General features: G+C 35.7%; 1 protein-coding gene across 11 annotated transcripts in view; it reads left to right on the top strand.

Moving 5' to 3' along the window:
• Positions 1-16,720, top strand: part of Ca-alpha1T (Ca[2+]-channel protein alpha[[1]] subunit T) — a 39,018-nt gene that overhangs the window by 3,671 nt on the left and 18,627 nt on the right. For 3 of the 11 annotated variants that reach the window (XM_065239387.1, XM_065239386.1, XM_065239388.1), the window contains exons 2-14: positions 316-790; positions 1,018-1,130; positions 1,188-1,419; positions 1,617-1,788; positions 4,865-4,924; positions 8,406-8,527; positions 8,593-8,747; positions 8,808-8,900; positions 9,463-9,704; positions 10,721-11,075; positions 11,129-11,305; positions 11,378-12,081; positions 12,150-12,353. In XM_065239387.1, coding sequence (XP_065095459.1) covers positions 376-790; positions 1,018-1,130; positions 1,188-1,419; positions 1,617-1,788; positions 4,865-4,924; positions 8,406-8,527; positions 8,593-8,747; positions 8,808-8,900; positions 9,463-9,704; positions 10,721-11,075; positions 11,129-11,305; positions 11,378-12,081; positions 12,150-12,353 — 3,044 coding nt within the window. In that variant the 5' untranslated portion in view covers positions 316-375. Of the gene's footprint in view, positions 1-315; positions 791-1,017; positions 1,131-1,187; positions 1,420-1,616; positions 1,789-4,864; positions 4,925-6,352; positions 6,395-8,405; positions 8,528-8,592; positions 8,748-8,807; positions 8,901-9,462; positions 9,705-10,720; positions 11,076-11,128; positions 11,306-11,377; positions 12,082-12,149; positions 12,354-12,710; positions 12,835-16,720 lie in introns of all 11 variants that reach the window. The other 8 variants (XM_065239396.1, XM_065239397.1, XM_065239389.1 and 5 more) reach the window with 5 other exon arrangements.

Here is a 16,720-nt window from a genome sequence, read left to right on the forward strand (position 1 = left end):
CGGTTTTCAAAAAGTGTACCTCCCTATAGAAATCACAGACGTAGTCCTACGTCAAAAACATTCTCCACAACAACTCTCCACAACTCGATATAGAATTATAGAACCATAGTCAAAATGCATGTCATGGCTACTGTGATGGTGATTCCTATGGGATGGTTGTTCTATTACTCGATGGCCCCTTCAATTCTAGTTGTAGAGAGTGCACTGTACGTTGTATTTTCTTTCGGTTTTACAAATAAATTCAATATCTTCATAGTATGATAGAATGATATACCAAATATAAATATGATCTTTCGTCTCTGATTTATTTTCCAGACAATTTTTCCTCAACTATGTGATCACCCTGCAATCCTGTTAATATAGATCTCTATCAGAATGATGAATGCCTATTCCGAATCACAATCGGACGTTGATAATGAACAAAATGTGGGAACGAGGCAAAAATCTAAACAAGTCCTTAACAGATGTCCTGATAAGCGAAGTTCGCTTGTCAAACGCAGTGTTACCACAAAGAACAATAGAAGACCCAGCGTCAATAGTGCATATAACGATAACTGTGGGAATTATAACGAGTCTTGCAGTATGCGCAAGAAGGGAGACAAATCCACTGGTTCAGCGTCATCTACGAGTGGTACGATGCACTCCTCGGGAAGTAGCTGCAGCGATGGCGATACCTCATCATCGTATGGTGAACCCAATCTTCCATATCCAGGATTTGCAGAGTACTCGCTCAAGTACCTCAGTCAGGATACGAAGCCGAGAATATGGTGCCTGCAGTTGATAACAAATCCATATCCTTTTCAAAAGTTAATTATTGTTTATCACGGCCAGCAGCCTTGACTGGAGATTCAAAGCACTCTCTCTGGAGATGAACTAGCCATAGGCTAAAAGAACTAAAACAAATCAAAGCACTTAGAAGCATATTTCGTTTCATATATTTTTCAAAACCTTGAAAACTATTTTTTGTAACTACCTTCGAGCATTATTAGATATAATTTTCCTCAACTCTTTGTAATACGTGGTTCGAGCGAATCTCCATGTTGGTAATTCTGCTGAACTGTATTACGCTAGGAATGTACCAGCCATGTGTGGATGATGCCTGCGTTACAAATCGATGTAAAATTTTACAGGTTCTGTTTTCACATTGCTAAATGTTAAATATACTAAATATTTTTAATTGTTTTCAGATATTTGATGATATTATATTCGCTTTCTTCTCCCTCGAAATGACAATCAAAATAGTAGCTATGGGTGCATGGGGGAAGGGTACCTATCTAGCTGACTCGTGGAATAGGCTCGATTTCTTCATCGTGCTAGCTGGTGCTTTAGAATACTGTCTTCAAGTGGAAAACTTAAATCTTACTGCGATCAGAACCATCCGTGTACTTAGACCACTTCGAGCGATCAACCGAATACCGAGTAAGTAGCACTTCATTCTCTTCTCAGCTCTACCGACGTATTATTAAATTTAAATACCGGTTGCAGTGGCAGCACTGTGATAGAGTGTGTATTAAGTTTTAACAATCTAATCTTAATAAAAAACTCATACTTTAGATAGTAGATTAATTCACTTGCGAGACACTAGAGCAATCAATTATTAATTTTCCACTTTTCAGGTATGCGAATACTTGTCATGCTTTTGCTTGACACCTTACCCATGCTCGGTAACGTATTGCTGTTGTGTTTTTTCGTGTTTTTCATTTTTGGAATTGTGGGTGTGCAGCTGTGGGAGGGCATCCTACGACAGCGTTGTGTCATAAAACTCCCAGATAATGTGTCGGCTCCAGAGTAAGTAGCGGATCTTTAGTTTTCGCCCATTGAACGTTAGTCGATGTTTTTCTCTTAATTTCTGGTTCAGTATTGTACATTTTTGCTTCCACAATTAGATCTGTATTTCATGAGCAGAGCCAATCTAATTTCTCAAAATGTATTATACATATATTTTTACATACTATTGCTTGTTTCCATCGTTTCAATTTTTAATCACAACTATACCGAAGATTTGTAGACAAATAGACTAGTTATTCATAAGACGCCGTTTTGATGATGTTGTATGAGGGTAGTTCTTCTAGCTAATCTAATTCAAAATATGAATTAGTACAAAGGATTAGCATCAATATTTTCTCCATGACATGACATAAGTACAGGGTTGCCTCGTAACGTGGGTAGATTACCTTTTCATGGTATTTTACGAGAAGTAAATCTACCACCGATTCGTAGTCTTGACTACTTCAAACTAGCGGAAATTTTTCAGTAATCAAAAAAACACATATTAGTCCTTGTTACTTTTTATACCTTGTTAATAGTGATAAGTCCTCGGGTTGTCTGGAGCGAGGATAATCTTAAAACATGGAAACATAGGTTAGTTAGTCTTGATCTATATTATCTAATCTTATATTCGATGATGCCTATTTCTTTCTGATGGTCATTATTGGTGCCATTGCTTAATTTTTTTTACAAAGGAATCCAATTTTGACTGACAAAAGGGGCGCCTTTGAATGGTGCTCTCACTCTTCAAAGGGTATACATCGCGGGACCTTTCAATTAGGATCGATTCCTTGCGATGAAGTCAAGAATAACAACTATATCAAAACCGAATTCCTCATCATTTCTCAATAGTTATGCACATGCACTAAACTAATGGCACATGATATACTACAATAGATCAAATTACTGGTCGCAATGGTTTTATGTCCCGAACAGAGGAAACAAAACATACTAGGTTTCAGCAACGATGTGGTTTAGCGTATGGTTTTATTTATTTATTTATTAATTGTCTCGCGGTAACAGATGGCCTCAACTTTGGGTTGGAAAAAGAATTATTGATCCATTAATTAATAAAAAAAAAAACTCAGACTTTGGTTGCCTTCTTGAGGCACCAGGCTACGTAAGGTCACTGTCTATGACTACCGGTCACTTAATATGACTACCATTGATCTTGTTTGCGAATTCTAATGTAATTTGAGGTGCCGTATGATGGATTTTGACCCAGGTCAGAAACTGGCAACTTCCCTAGGGGTACCCGGAACATGTCCTGATGTAGCCAATATGGTTCTGGGCACTCAATATGACCACCACTGATCTTATTTTATAGTTATAATTATACACATTTTATGTCGGTTTAAGTCGTATGACCCATATTCACCGAAATGTGTTCCGGCCATTTCTACCTACCCAGTTGACCGATTTCAAAAGCATTATATAGCGTTATATAATGTTACACTTGTTGGATGCAATTTCGTTCTATGATTGCTGATAAACACACCGACCTTTATATCGTGTTACACACACAGACATTGTTCCTGGCCACGGGTGAGAAGTCAGTTGTCCAAGCGATGTATATAAACTAGGGTACCAATCAATGTATGAGAAAAAACTGACTATCGAATTTTACAACCGGAATATTTATTGACTAGACACAAGACCCTATGCAAAATTTGGACTCAATCGGAGATGACTTATGGGTGCCACAAAGCGGTCAAAGATTGATCTATTTTCATCTGAAAAATCTCCCAAGGTAGGAACACAAAAATATCGTAAATTTAAATTTTCTTTGATGACAAATTACTTAAAAATGGAGATTTTTCAAAATATGTTTTTCTTTTTAGCTTTGCAGCACCTCTAAATCATGTCCGATTTAGCACACATTTTTCATGGGGTAGTTTTTCGAGCCAGCAAACATTAAGTATAAGGTCCGTGTGTAAAATTTAAAATGGCCGTTTCCATTGGCACCCCAATATATGGACACTTTAAAATGCATGGCTTCTCACATTTTTAAGAGCATAGAAATTCTAAGTCATGAGCCACAATGCTAAAGACGCCGCAATGTTATAATATGAGCCTAAAAAAGAACCAATTGCATCTTGTACGTGGGAGAAACAAATGGAAATATGATTTTCTCCTTCGAAAATAAAGATAGGGTTGGGATGGGAAATTGGCATTTTCGAAGCGCGAAAAAATATATTGTGGCACCAAAATAGTCAAAGAGCTAGTTCAAATAATCATCAAACTTGATTTTTGCTATATTTTATGCAGATCCAATCGGTAGAAGTTCTCAAAATTCCCAAAAAATATTGGTTGATCATCGATGATCACTTGGAAAATACATACATTTAGGCGTTCCCCAGCTAAATATGGTTCTTCCTCAACTCAGTGTTCTTGATGCATTCCACGGTTTTTAATTGAGAGCTTTCTCTGTCAACCAATGTATGTACTTTTATAATGTGTGGCAAGCACAATGATACTCTAAGCCACGGAGAGTCGAGAACCGGGAATCAAAACCGCCGCCTCTGACTTAGTAGAGCTGTACTACAATTACTTTATCGTAAGACGAAAAGTCAGATGAAACGTGACAAAAAATCTTGAAATAACAAATAGAACAAGATTAGAATATAATTTACGCTTTATGTATAGTGGAGAAAGTTTTTTCGACACATATAGTTGCATCCGTGTAAAAACGTGCATACCAGAGAATCGAGTAGAGCTGTAGAGAAGAAAGTCAAACGCTTATGTAGTGATTTGAAAACAATTCATATCGATTGATGCTTAATTCTATCTAAAACATATTTCTTATATTAGCTATGTTCACTCGTATTACTTCTATTAGAATATAGCTCTATTACAGTTTCCTAACGATGGCACCAAACTACGGTACAGAATCTAGAGTATATATATATATATATGTATATTGATATAGTGAATACTAGTATCAATTACATCTAACCACGTTAGCTTCAATAAATTAGGGTTCATGAGAAACAAGCAAATATAATTTATTCATGCTCGACTAATATATTGTCTGCTAAACATCTCTACCTTATATTAAATTTTGTAAATAGTTTGTATTCTTGAAATTTCTTTGTAGCACATTTACACAACGTAACCTTTACTATAGAATTGTGACCCAAAAGCAAAGGAAATCTGAGTAACGATTCGTTTCAAGCCCGTTAACACTAACCGTTGCTTAGTTATCTAACATCTGTAGCACTAAGTGGATACGACTAACAATAGTATAATGATGGGATGTAACATTTTCAAAGCGTAACCCAATGCTCGCACTCATCGCCAATCGTATCTAATTCTGGAACGCTGTAGGGGAAGTTCGGTGAAGATGAAAACAGCAGGAAAGGTGGACACTTGCTGAATTAAATCAAAAAATCTGTATTGAATAAATTGAAACCTCAGCCTATAACATAAACTAAATGAAGAGGTTTGTTCATGTAAAAAGTATGCATCGAGAAATTAATTTTAACATGTTTTTCGATTTAAAAGCAGCAAGTGTCCTACTTTCCTGCTGTCAGTCTTTACCGACTTTCCCTAATAATTATTGTAGTCATCACCGATTTATTGTTAACCTAGAAAAGCATCGCAGCAATCCCCATCGCTACAATCTGTCGACGCCTGGACATAGGCTACTGCTATTGTGTTTATCGTTGTGAATAATTGGTGACAACTTGATGCTGTAGTGAAACATTAATTTTTGTGGAAATAGAATCCAGCAGTGCAATTTTCAGCATTCTGTTGACTAGGAAATAGTTTGAAAATGTATCATACGGACAAACTTATCAGCGGAATGTGCTGAAAATAACTGTTGAAATATTTATAAAGGAAACGACTCTAATGTTGACCTCTGGATCGAAAAGTTGTGACCGTCGAAAAATATCTTCTATATTCCTATTTTTCAACAACCACGCGTAATCTGAACGGCACAAATGGTTGCTACTATAAAAAAAGCAATACAAAATCAGTTTGCATTAACCCAATATTAGGATCACTTCTTATCAGAGTCATCTTCTTAAGATCCGTAGTAGCAGTGAAATTCAAGAGTAATGAAGCCCGAATATAATTCTCACAGCGTATTGTAAATACTACTTGATAACTAGGTGCCACTACTACAATTATTTCCACGTTGATTACTTTTGGGAAGCTCCAGTCAGAACTAACAATGAATTATATATATACTCATGACGCATATATTCTAACATATGCCTAGTGAATACACATAAATAACATCTCTGAACAAAATTTAATTCCAACATGTAACACAAACAGCACATACTAATCAATTACAGAAAGCCATATTCGAAGTGAAACTTGTTGAACCTTTCTTTTCAACTAATGATGCCCTCTGCCAGAAAATACATCATTCAGGCAGGATATACTTCTGATGATAATCTTATACTTATAATTTGTATGCTTCTGTTTCCATGAGCTTTTTTCGTCTTGATTTCAACCGAAAACTGTGTTCTATTTTCGAACTTTGGTTTCCTCGTGCGTGCTATCCGGATTGAACACAATCTTTTAGTATTACCCAAATTTATCGCAAACTTCCAATCATTGCCATCTATTGCAGGGCTATTCCAGATGAATACAGAGTTCGAGTTCGTCTTAATTCGTAAGAGTTTACTATTCGATTCGACGGTGACATTTTGTTTGTAACGGTGTCTTCCTAGATACAATGTTTAGATGTCTTCTACCAACTATCATAATTCTCATCTCTAAAGTAGCTTTTTCGAATTCAAATTCTACAGAAAGCACTCAACTAGAGTAGAAACAGTAAATGTATTCATGTTGTGAAATAAGAACTTGTTGTTTAGATATATTTCAAACAGGTAAAATTCCGAATTCGGTTGCATATTTAGTTACTATTTTGATTTGAAATTTCAATTAAAATGGAAAATACACAGCAAAAAATAATAATAAAAAAAAAATAAAATTTTGAATCATCACGCCAAGATAACGTAACATCTTTTTTACAGATCTACTGAAATAAGATGAACTCATGTTCAATGATTTAAATTTACACTCATACATGTTCTGATGTTCTGCTAGTATGTTCGTTTCGCGTTCCGTAATAGGATATCGGAATGGTGTTTTTTGATATTATTATTTCTTGCTGTGTTTTATTCCTGTTTAAGGTACAACAAGGATGGCTCACGCATGGTAACACTTTCAAATACACTGACAAATTATTCATGTGTCAACTATTTTCTACTCATATTTTATACTATTGAAACACTCATTCACTCAATATTAGATTTCGTACAATGTTTGTTCAATATAGGTAATATTGCAACTTCAGGTCGTTTCAGGAACAATAATTTTATTCACTTATTGCATCAATGACTGTAGGTAACAAGTCTTTTGGTCATCAATGGTCGTTCGTCATATGTTGTCGAAAGACTTTCGTTGCTACTCGAAGGCATAAATTCTTATTTGAAAGAACATAACATTTGAGTTAACGTTTATGGAGGATTGAGTCAAAATTCGATTCTCAACATGTTTTAATTTATGCATGGGCAAAAATATGAACTGTACGAAAATATAAAAGAAGCCTTAATTAAATACAATCAATTCAGTTCATCATGGTTATACGTGTGTTTATCCATGCTAATGAGAGCAGGTATATAATTTCCTGTAGTGATTTAATAATTCTTGTAGAAGATGCTTAAAACTATATTTGTTTTAAATGACAGCTAGTTTGTGTTTGTCTAGTTTTAGGATCATTTTACCTGGAAAAACCGTCCGCTGGGAAATACTGATGACGCCATTAGACACCATAATTTGTTCCCGCGTCAAACGCATCTTCATAATAGTTGACAGCAGCCGACGTTCTCTTAAACATACAGTACATTAATGCTGTTACAAGTTATAAGCAAGGCATATTGCATCGCTTAAGCAATTAATATAATCCATGTTTTACGATCGTAATTTTGTCACATAGACGACTTTGATATATTAAATTGCAATACTTCCAAGACATGTCTGAAAGTAAAACTGTAACCCACAGCAAAAAGGTAGCAGGGATGAAAAATAATTTCAGTCCACGCATAATTATTTTTTCAAAAGCAATGTTTTTTTCTAAAAGCTATGCTAGTCGCTGAAGAACAATCTTCGTAGTCTCTTTGCTTTGAACACAGTTTGAATTGCTTTAATACTATATTATTTTAGTAAAACCCTGCCGCTGCTGGCATAGCAGTCCCATTTAGATAGGTCTCCTTAATAAAGCTACAAAAAACATACAATACATGGAACTGTTATGCGAATAGCAGCACTTCATTCAGCAGAAAAATTTATAAAAATTCATAGGATTTAGCATGGGGTTGCCATTTTAAAAATAATGAAACTTGGTCTGAAATCGTGTAACATCCCTGAGCAGTAACCCTTTCCGTTGCCAATTAACTTACCATTTTACCTCGAATTTACTAACACTCTATCTGTTTTATTAATACGTGTAATTAACTGCTATTAAATTAATCCTAATTAGAAGCAGTAAAACTATCAAGTAACCTAATTCTACGCAGATGCATGCTTAACAGGGACGTTTGTGTATAGGTGTTATAAGATCTGTAAAAAAATGTTGAAATACGAAATTTATGTTTCCCCTTGCAAATTCCCCTCAACAGCATATCATTCTACTACGAATTTTCGAAAGAACAAGACTACATTTGTTCAAAACCAGCTGACTCTGGAATGCATCTCTGTAACAATCTACCACCATATAGAATAGGACCACTCCTTTGCAATGGTAAATAAATGTTTATTTAATAACTAGTTATTTATAAGCTAATTGTGAGTTTTAATACATTTCAGCCTCTGCAGTACCGTTTTCAAATAACGTACCTACATCTCGTTCTTGTGTAAATTGGAATCAGTACTATACCAACTGCACACAGCTGGGAAATAATCCATTCCAGGGAACAATATCCTTCGACAATATTGGATTGGCGTGGGTTGCCATATTTTTGGTACGGAATTTAGTAGCACTTCTATACATCTTAAACTGTAAACTTTTTCCATCGCTACAGGTAATTTCACTAGAGGGATGGACCGATATAATGTACTATATTCAAGATGCACACAGTTTCTGGGATTGGATATATTTCGTGCTTCTCATTGTGGTAAGTATAAAGAGGCTGAATTTGAATCTCGAGTGTATAGCAGAAAATTGTGCAGCGCACAATAATGGTCCCGAAGCCGTATTTAGGAAGCCACAAAATATTACGTATGAACCGTTAGTTTTAGGTAACTAGTATTTTGTCGAAAAAGTTTTTTTTTATTTATATTATTATAGATAGATTGGCACAACAGTTTATTTGAAGCAACTTTGCCCAAGAAACAAAGTTTCTACCTCTAAAGGTTTTCCTTTTATACTGGTATTTGATAAGTAACTTGAAAAATCGATTTTTTAAATTGTCTTTTTGAACATTGATTTTCTGTAAATAATTCATCATAACACTTTTAGTACTTTAAATGGCGTCATTTTTTAAGCACAAACATTTCCGTCTTCCTAAATACGGTTTTGGAGCCAGTGTGCAGTGAAGAAAAAGATATATATATTTCTAAAATCCTAGCATTACTGATGTTGAACTCAAAGCAGAAACTCAGCTTGTACTCGTTAGCGCTTCTCTAATTCAAAACAAAACGACAGAGAACATTTCCTCTAAATAATTTCCCTTGCAGATTGGATCCTTCTTCATGATCAACCTTTGCCTCGTCGTAATCGCAACGCAATTTTCGGAAACCAAGAAACGAGAAATGGAACGTATGCGTCAGGAAAGGGCTCGATTCACTTCGACTTCTACCTTGGCATCAAGTACGAACAATTCAGAACCGACCACATGTTATGCCGAAATTGTCAAGTACATTGGACACCTGTACCGAAGATTAAAACGCCGAATCATTAAGAAGTTACGACTGTATAAGTATGAATGTCTCGTTGTTATTCTATTTCACTCACCTTTTCTTAAGCACTCCTCATTATAGAATCAATTGATTTTTTGCATGGCACGTCTCACATATCTATGTTTCATATTCGTTGATTTTAAACTGTGTTAAGAAAATAACTTTATAACACTCATCCCGATGGCAGTCAAAAGCCTTAAAAAATCAACACTTGTGTGAAGTATTCAATAAATTATAGCATTATTACCTAAACAGAAGAAATTACTAGCAAAAAAATACTAAATGTCGTCATAATCCGCATAACAAGGTGAAAAATGACAATTTTGAATATTTGAACTATTCCATCGATATCATAACATAGTTTAACGGAACATAAGTTTACTCGTTCTGTGATGGATCCTATTTGAAGAATGCAGTAATGACCCGATTTTGTCAGCCAAATCTTTTCTAATGTTCTACGAAACCCATGTGCATTTTTTAGTAGTTTTATTGCGCCAAAGTATACCTTAAACATCCATCTTGAATTGGACATGAATGAGGAAGATTTTGAATTACAGTTCAAGGATAAAAATCTGATGGCTGACAAAATCGGGTCATTATTGTAATTAATTTCTGAATATATACTCAAATTTATGCAATAAGATTACAGTAAACTGTCAGCTGTCAACTACTGACAAAAATATTGTTAACCCACGCAAGATCAACACTATTTAATTATTGATTCAATAATATTATACGATTATATCAACAATACATATTGTAGCATCAACAAAACGCTAGTTAATCCTACAATTTAATTAACACAAACTACATAACACATTTTTAAATGAAAAATTAAATATTTTTGGCCATGAGACAGCAATATTTTTACTGGTATTCTATTGGTCAGCCGTATTTAAATTCATATACAAAGCTTAAATCAGGTCATGCAAACTTAATATTTTTCTCGTTAATCCTAAAATCCTCGTGTATGCACTGTTTGCCATAAATAATGATTGTACTAACTACAACACTTTCTCAAATATTCCATTTCCAGATATCAATATCAACATCGAAGGGAAGGACTGCTGCCACATACTCCGGAAACTCTTACGTTATCGCCGAACAAAATCAAGGTGCATCATCCAAAATGTCCTAAACTCAACACTCTTGTCACCAGTGGTGTTCATAAAAACAATCAAGATGCTATTGCGTCATGTGCCATCATCCCAAGACTACCTAAGAACACGACAAGCACAGTTGGAACCGACAAACAAATGTCTTCACCCGATGTTTCCGAGATGGTTTCTGTGGAGAACATAAAAAATAATGCTCTAAATAATTGCACAAATTACGCCAATATGGATGACAAGCAGAAAATTGTACTATTGAAGATTCCCAATAGCGAGAACGTAAGTACAGGATAGAGTTTGATGAGTATTTATTTGAATATTTTACTTTTCAGAATCAGTCCTCTTCAAATTCCTTGAGCCCAACGTCCTCAGGTAGAAGAAGATCATCTGTTATGTTTAATGAATATGTTATACATCATACGCCTCCAACTATTCCAGCACCAACAACAGATAAAAATGTGTATTGTTTAGAAAAAATGACCCAAACAAGTGATAGTGGAATTTGGCAGGTAACAACAGTAACAGTAAAATCCCAGCTATGGAAATGTATCTAATTTTGTGGAAAAAAAATAACGTTGCAGGTCAGCCTTCCGCAATCCATTCACACCATGGCAACCGTTTTCAACGATTACTCAGATCTATGCATGACGGACGCCATGACATGCCAGGAGTTGCTGGCGTTCTCTGTAGCATTCTCAGCGGCATTACCCACCGGCCAAACGACGCTGGAATCATTCTATTCGACGCTTACGAGAAATCGAACAAACCATAGCAATAACAAAAACTCGTCAATTTTAAACACACGTGGATATAGCACCGAGAATGTCACACACAAATCTTCACCAAATGCTGCTAAAAATTTGTCACAAAATGTCTCCAACATAAATCACATCAACAATGAAGAATTCTCTTGTTGCTATGAATTATATCAAAACATTGGAATAGAGGAGCCTAGGAAAAAACATTCAAAACCATATCAATGTGTGGTAGGGATGTACAAGATAGTCAAAAACTCTCTACACTGTAGTAGAATGTTTATCAAAAAGATAGTGGAGCACAAATATTTTCAGCAAGGTATACTATTAGCAATTTTAATCAATACCCTCTCGATGGGAATAGAATACCACAATCAGCCGGAGGAATTGACTGCAATCGTCGAGACAAGTAATATAGTGTTTTCGGGAATATTTGCTGTCGAAATGGTGCTGAAAGTGATTGCTGAAGGACCATTTGGATATGTTGCAAATGGATTCAACGTGTTTGACGGAGTCATCGTCATATTGAGGTACATGAGATGGAAAATATTACATTATAGTAAATTTGAACAAAGTAATAACACCCTTTTCCCAACAGTGTTATTGAACTTGGTCAGGCGTACTTAGGCGAAGGGCAAGGAAATTCCGGATTGAGTGTACTGAGGACATTCCGTTTGTTGCGTATACTAAAACTGGTACGCTTTATGCCGAACCTACGGCGCCAACTGTTTGTGATGCTGCGAACAATGGACAATGTTGCCATATTTTTCTCATTGCTGATATTATTTATTTTTATATTCAGGTAAGATTATAGATATATTTTCTCTGAATGAACCTTTAAACAGATAAAATTCCGTACTAAAACAAAACCAGTTAAATCGGTTCCAAATGTGTCGAAGAACACTATTCAGATTTGGTTACACACAAAAATAAAAAAAAAAAGAACTGAGAACTTAATGATTGCTGTCAAACAGGTGTCAGGTTCAATTTCGATTGAAATCTAAACACATCCAGAATACAAAATTCAAACACTTTTGTGCATTCCCATATAACAATGCAATTGATAACCGACCGAAAAAAAACATTTTTATTCCATGAGTGTCTGTTTAAAATGACAACGAATTTTTCAAACACTACATTTCTATCAATATTTCCTAAGTATCCTTGGAATGAACCTATTTGGCTGCAAATTCTGCGAACAAAATGAGGCGGCCGGTGGTGAAGTCGAGTGTGATAGGAAAAATTTTGACAGCTTATTATGGGCCTTGGTGACAGTTTTTCAGGTATAGCAATGAGATTTCCAATTTTATCCAGATATGTTTCGCTTCCATTGTACATGCTCATGTATTATATAACAATTCTTATTGAAATGCACCAGTTCAATTAAACAATTCCATGGTTGAAGAGTTCTGTTACATTCCAATCATTTACAGTATGCTCACTCCTTATTTCGATGCATTATGTTATGTTGTCTTCCCAATTCAAAATTGTAGCTATGAAATATTTAACAAATTCAATTCATTACCTTGCATAGAAAAGTTGCGTTTTTATACAATGTGTGACGTTTGGAATCACATATCCATATTCCTTGTGTTTTGTGATGGATTAATCTTTAGTTTTAAGTGCTTGTTTTTCCTTATAATTATTTATTCCTAATCATTTACGGTTGTTTGTAATATTCATCATATGGGAAATGCTTCGTTACTGTCTCGTTTTTTAATGTTTATCTGACTAAAATGAATGGGAGCGCATACGTTTGATATATTATTGCGAAATTGGCTTCTCAAAATTAAACTTTATTTACTGTTTACTAATCTCTATGAATTTGCGATACAATTCTTATAAATTAAGATTATTTCAAAGTGAAATATATTGTAAAGGTAAGTTATCGATACAGCCGTTAATCATTCAATTCTAAACAATTCTCAAATCACATACTTTCTACAAATTTATCCATTGAATCACGGTGATGATGGATTTTTTATCTGCTTAAACAGTCTTCACAAAACAGCCAACATTGATACTATCAGCTGAACAAGCAAATTTTATTATTTTATGCATGTGTGTGAAATAGAATTCACCTTGTCAGCAAAAAAAAACGATCAACTGTTAGACCAAATTTCTGAACAGAAGAATGGTTCAGTCTAAAAATAAGCATTCACTATGTGACACTTACTGATAGCTTTATCAGTAAAGAAAGCTTTCGATTCCCGGTGCGATCTTAGAATTGTTCGGGATTTAAATGTTTTAGACATAAATTCTATGCTATAGAATTAGTGTGCATTTGACACAATATACGAATGCATAAATGGTGCTGACTTAAAAAGCGGTGAAAGTGTTCAATGAACAATAAGTTGAGGGCATTCGTAAAGATCCAGTTGGAACGTTATAGCCAAGAAAAAAAATAAGAACAATCAATTGACTTGATCAGAATAAATAAAGGATGAAGCGGTTAAGTAAGTCAATTTCAACATCTAATCTATTTCATAGGTTTTAATTGTATATATGTTGATTCAACTACTCATCTGACTTTTCGATTCTTTATGCAAGTTTTGAGCTGTAATAAAATACTTACAGGATATTTAAAATAACAGAAAACTATTTTAACATTTAAAGCTAAGCGACGGTTCGCAGAAGCTTCTATTTGTCATCGATGCAACTAATAGTATGAGACTGATTTGAAAAAATAAATCAAAAAGCTGGCTCATTTTTGTATCATATATTTAGAAACTACATCGCTCAATATGTTTGTATTAACACATTTTACCTCAGTCATGAAAACTAACATTGTATTTATATTACATGGTACACGCAAAACAATGGTTTATCCATGCATCTCTTCATTTAAATAAAAATCATGAATTAATTTAATTCGCTTTTTCGGTGCATAGATTTAACTCTTATTAATATGTTTAAACACATGTATGATACTTTGCTAATGTGTATGTATGTCATACATAATATCATTCAATGAACTTTATTACACTTTAAGGTTCATGCTACTTATTACCTCAAACTTAAACCAACTTTCTAGAATCAAGAAAGATTGCAATCTTTTATCATGATTTTATTACAAGAATTCTATGCAGTATAGGGGGCCTCCCTTAGCTCAGTCGGTAAAGGCGCAGCTATAAAGCAAGACCATGCTGGAGGTGGCTGGGTTCGATTCCCGATCCGGTCTAGGAATTTTTCGGGTTGGAAAATTTCTCGACTTCCCTGGGCATAGAAGTATGATTGGACTTGCTGCAAAAATGGTACAGGCATCGAAAGCTCTCAATTAATAAATGTGGAAGTGCATCTAGTTGAGACCACGCATTATTATTTGGCTCGATTATCGTATGTCATTTTATGTCATGATAGAGATATTTTAGATTTCCTGGTGACATGCAATGCATACTGCATAGAAGAAACGTGACGAAAGGGTGACGGGTTTTCTTGCAATATAGTCACTTTAACACATTAGAGATGAACTACACACTTAGAAAAATTTATGTAAATTTAGGTGCTCTGAGACTGACATATACGAGCGTCAATTTTGACATACAATTTAGGCATAATAAAGGGTGTCCACGATGAAATTGCCACACACAAAATTGATTCGCAAAATTCGAGTTTTCATCCGATTGCCATCAAATTTTCAGGGATTGAGAAATAACTATTAAACTTCATTTTACCATTTTACTCGTATTTTATTTACAGTCCATACGCAAATGCCCGCACCTTGGCCTTAACCCCGGCCATAAGATTCTGCACAACCTGTGAATCAACCGTTTTTTGCATGTAAACCCATACTTTCTTCAGTTCCTCGACTGTCTTCACTACCTTAGGTCGTTTAAGAAGGTGCTGCTTCATAATCGCCCAGTACTTCTCGATGGGGCGGAGCTCCGGAGTGTTGAGAGGGTTGAACATTTTCGGCACAAAATTGACCTTATTGTCCGCATACCACTTCAGCACGTCCTTGGAGTAGTGGCATGAGGCCAAATCCGGCCAGAAGATTGTTAGGACGTTGTGGGCCTTCAGGAGAGGAAGCAGCCGCTTCTGGAGGCACTCTTTTATGTAAACCTGTCCGTTCATCGTGTCCTGGGTCACGAAAGGTGCACTCCGCTTCCCGCACGTGCAGATGGCTTGCCAAACCAGGAATTTCTTCGCAAATTTGGACATCTTCTGAGTGCGGACATGCTCCGGAACGCTGAACTTATCCTTGGCCGTGAAAAACAGGTTGCCGGGGATCTGTTTGAAGTCGGCCTTCACATATGTTTCGTCGTCCATGATGCAGCATTCAACTTTCGTCAGCATGTTGAGGTACAACTTCCTGGCACGGGTTTTGGCGGACTTGTTCTGCTTCTCGTCGCGATTAGGGGCCTTTTGTACCTTGAACGTTCGAAGCCCAGCCTTAGTTTTGGCCTTCTGGACAAAACTTCGGCTTAGGTGCAGCTTCTTAGCCACATCCCTAACGGAGGCGTTCGGATTTCGGTTGAAGGCCCCAACTACGCGGTTGTGATTTTTGGTGTTGTACGGAATACTTTTTCCTTCACTTCTGGGCTTCCGATCGGTGGTCAACCGTTCCTCGAACAGCTTAATCACTCGCGACACCGTGGAATTCGCGATTCCCAACGTTTTAGCGATGGAACGATGCGAGAGATCCTTGTTCTCGTGATGAATGCGCAAGATTTTATCACGCACGAGCTGTTCTTTCGACTCCATTTCCGCGAGTTTAGATCACAGTACTTTAAAACTTGCAGGATGTAAATAATGCACTATGAACTAAATCCACCCAAATTTTCATTAAATTCTACCCAACGGTTAAAAAGTTAGAGCAATTTCATAGTGTGGCAATTTCATCGTGGACACCCTTTAGACGTGAAATTCAGCTCAATCAAACGTACTTTCGAAGTTTTCAATCTCGCAGCACTGAATTTTACATGACATGTTTGTTTACGTCTCACCCTTTATGTCAAAGATGGATTCCGTCACGTGTAAGATTAGGTATTCCGAAGTGTGTAGCATCAGGCTACTTTAATCATTATTGTTAATTTTGTATTATTCCCCACAATCACATTAGTAGAAGCAAAAGGTTATTAGTAGGTGATGTTTTCGAAAAGCAAGATTTTTAGATTTTCGATTTTAGCACACACACATAAGATTTGACCATACCACGACTTGCGTTCC

The sequence above is a fragment of the Ochlerotatus camptorhynchus genome, unplaced genomic scaffold (genome assembly GCF_037179485.1).
Source record: "Ochlerotatus camptorhynchus isolate MF236.1 unplaced genomic scaffold, CSIRO-AGI_Acam_v1.1 ptg000055l, whole genome shotgun sequence".
Taxonomy (NCBI): Eukaryota; Metazoa; Arthropoda; class Insecta; order Diptera; family Culicidae; genus Ochlerotatus; species Ochlerotatus camptorhynchus.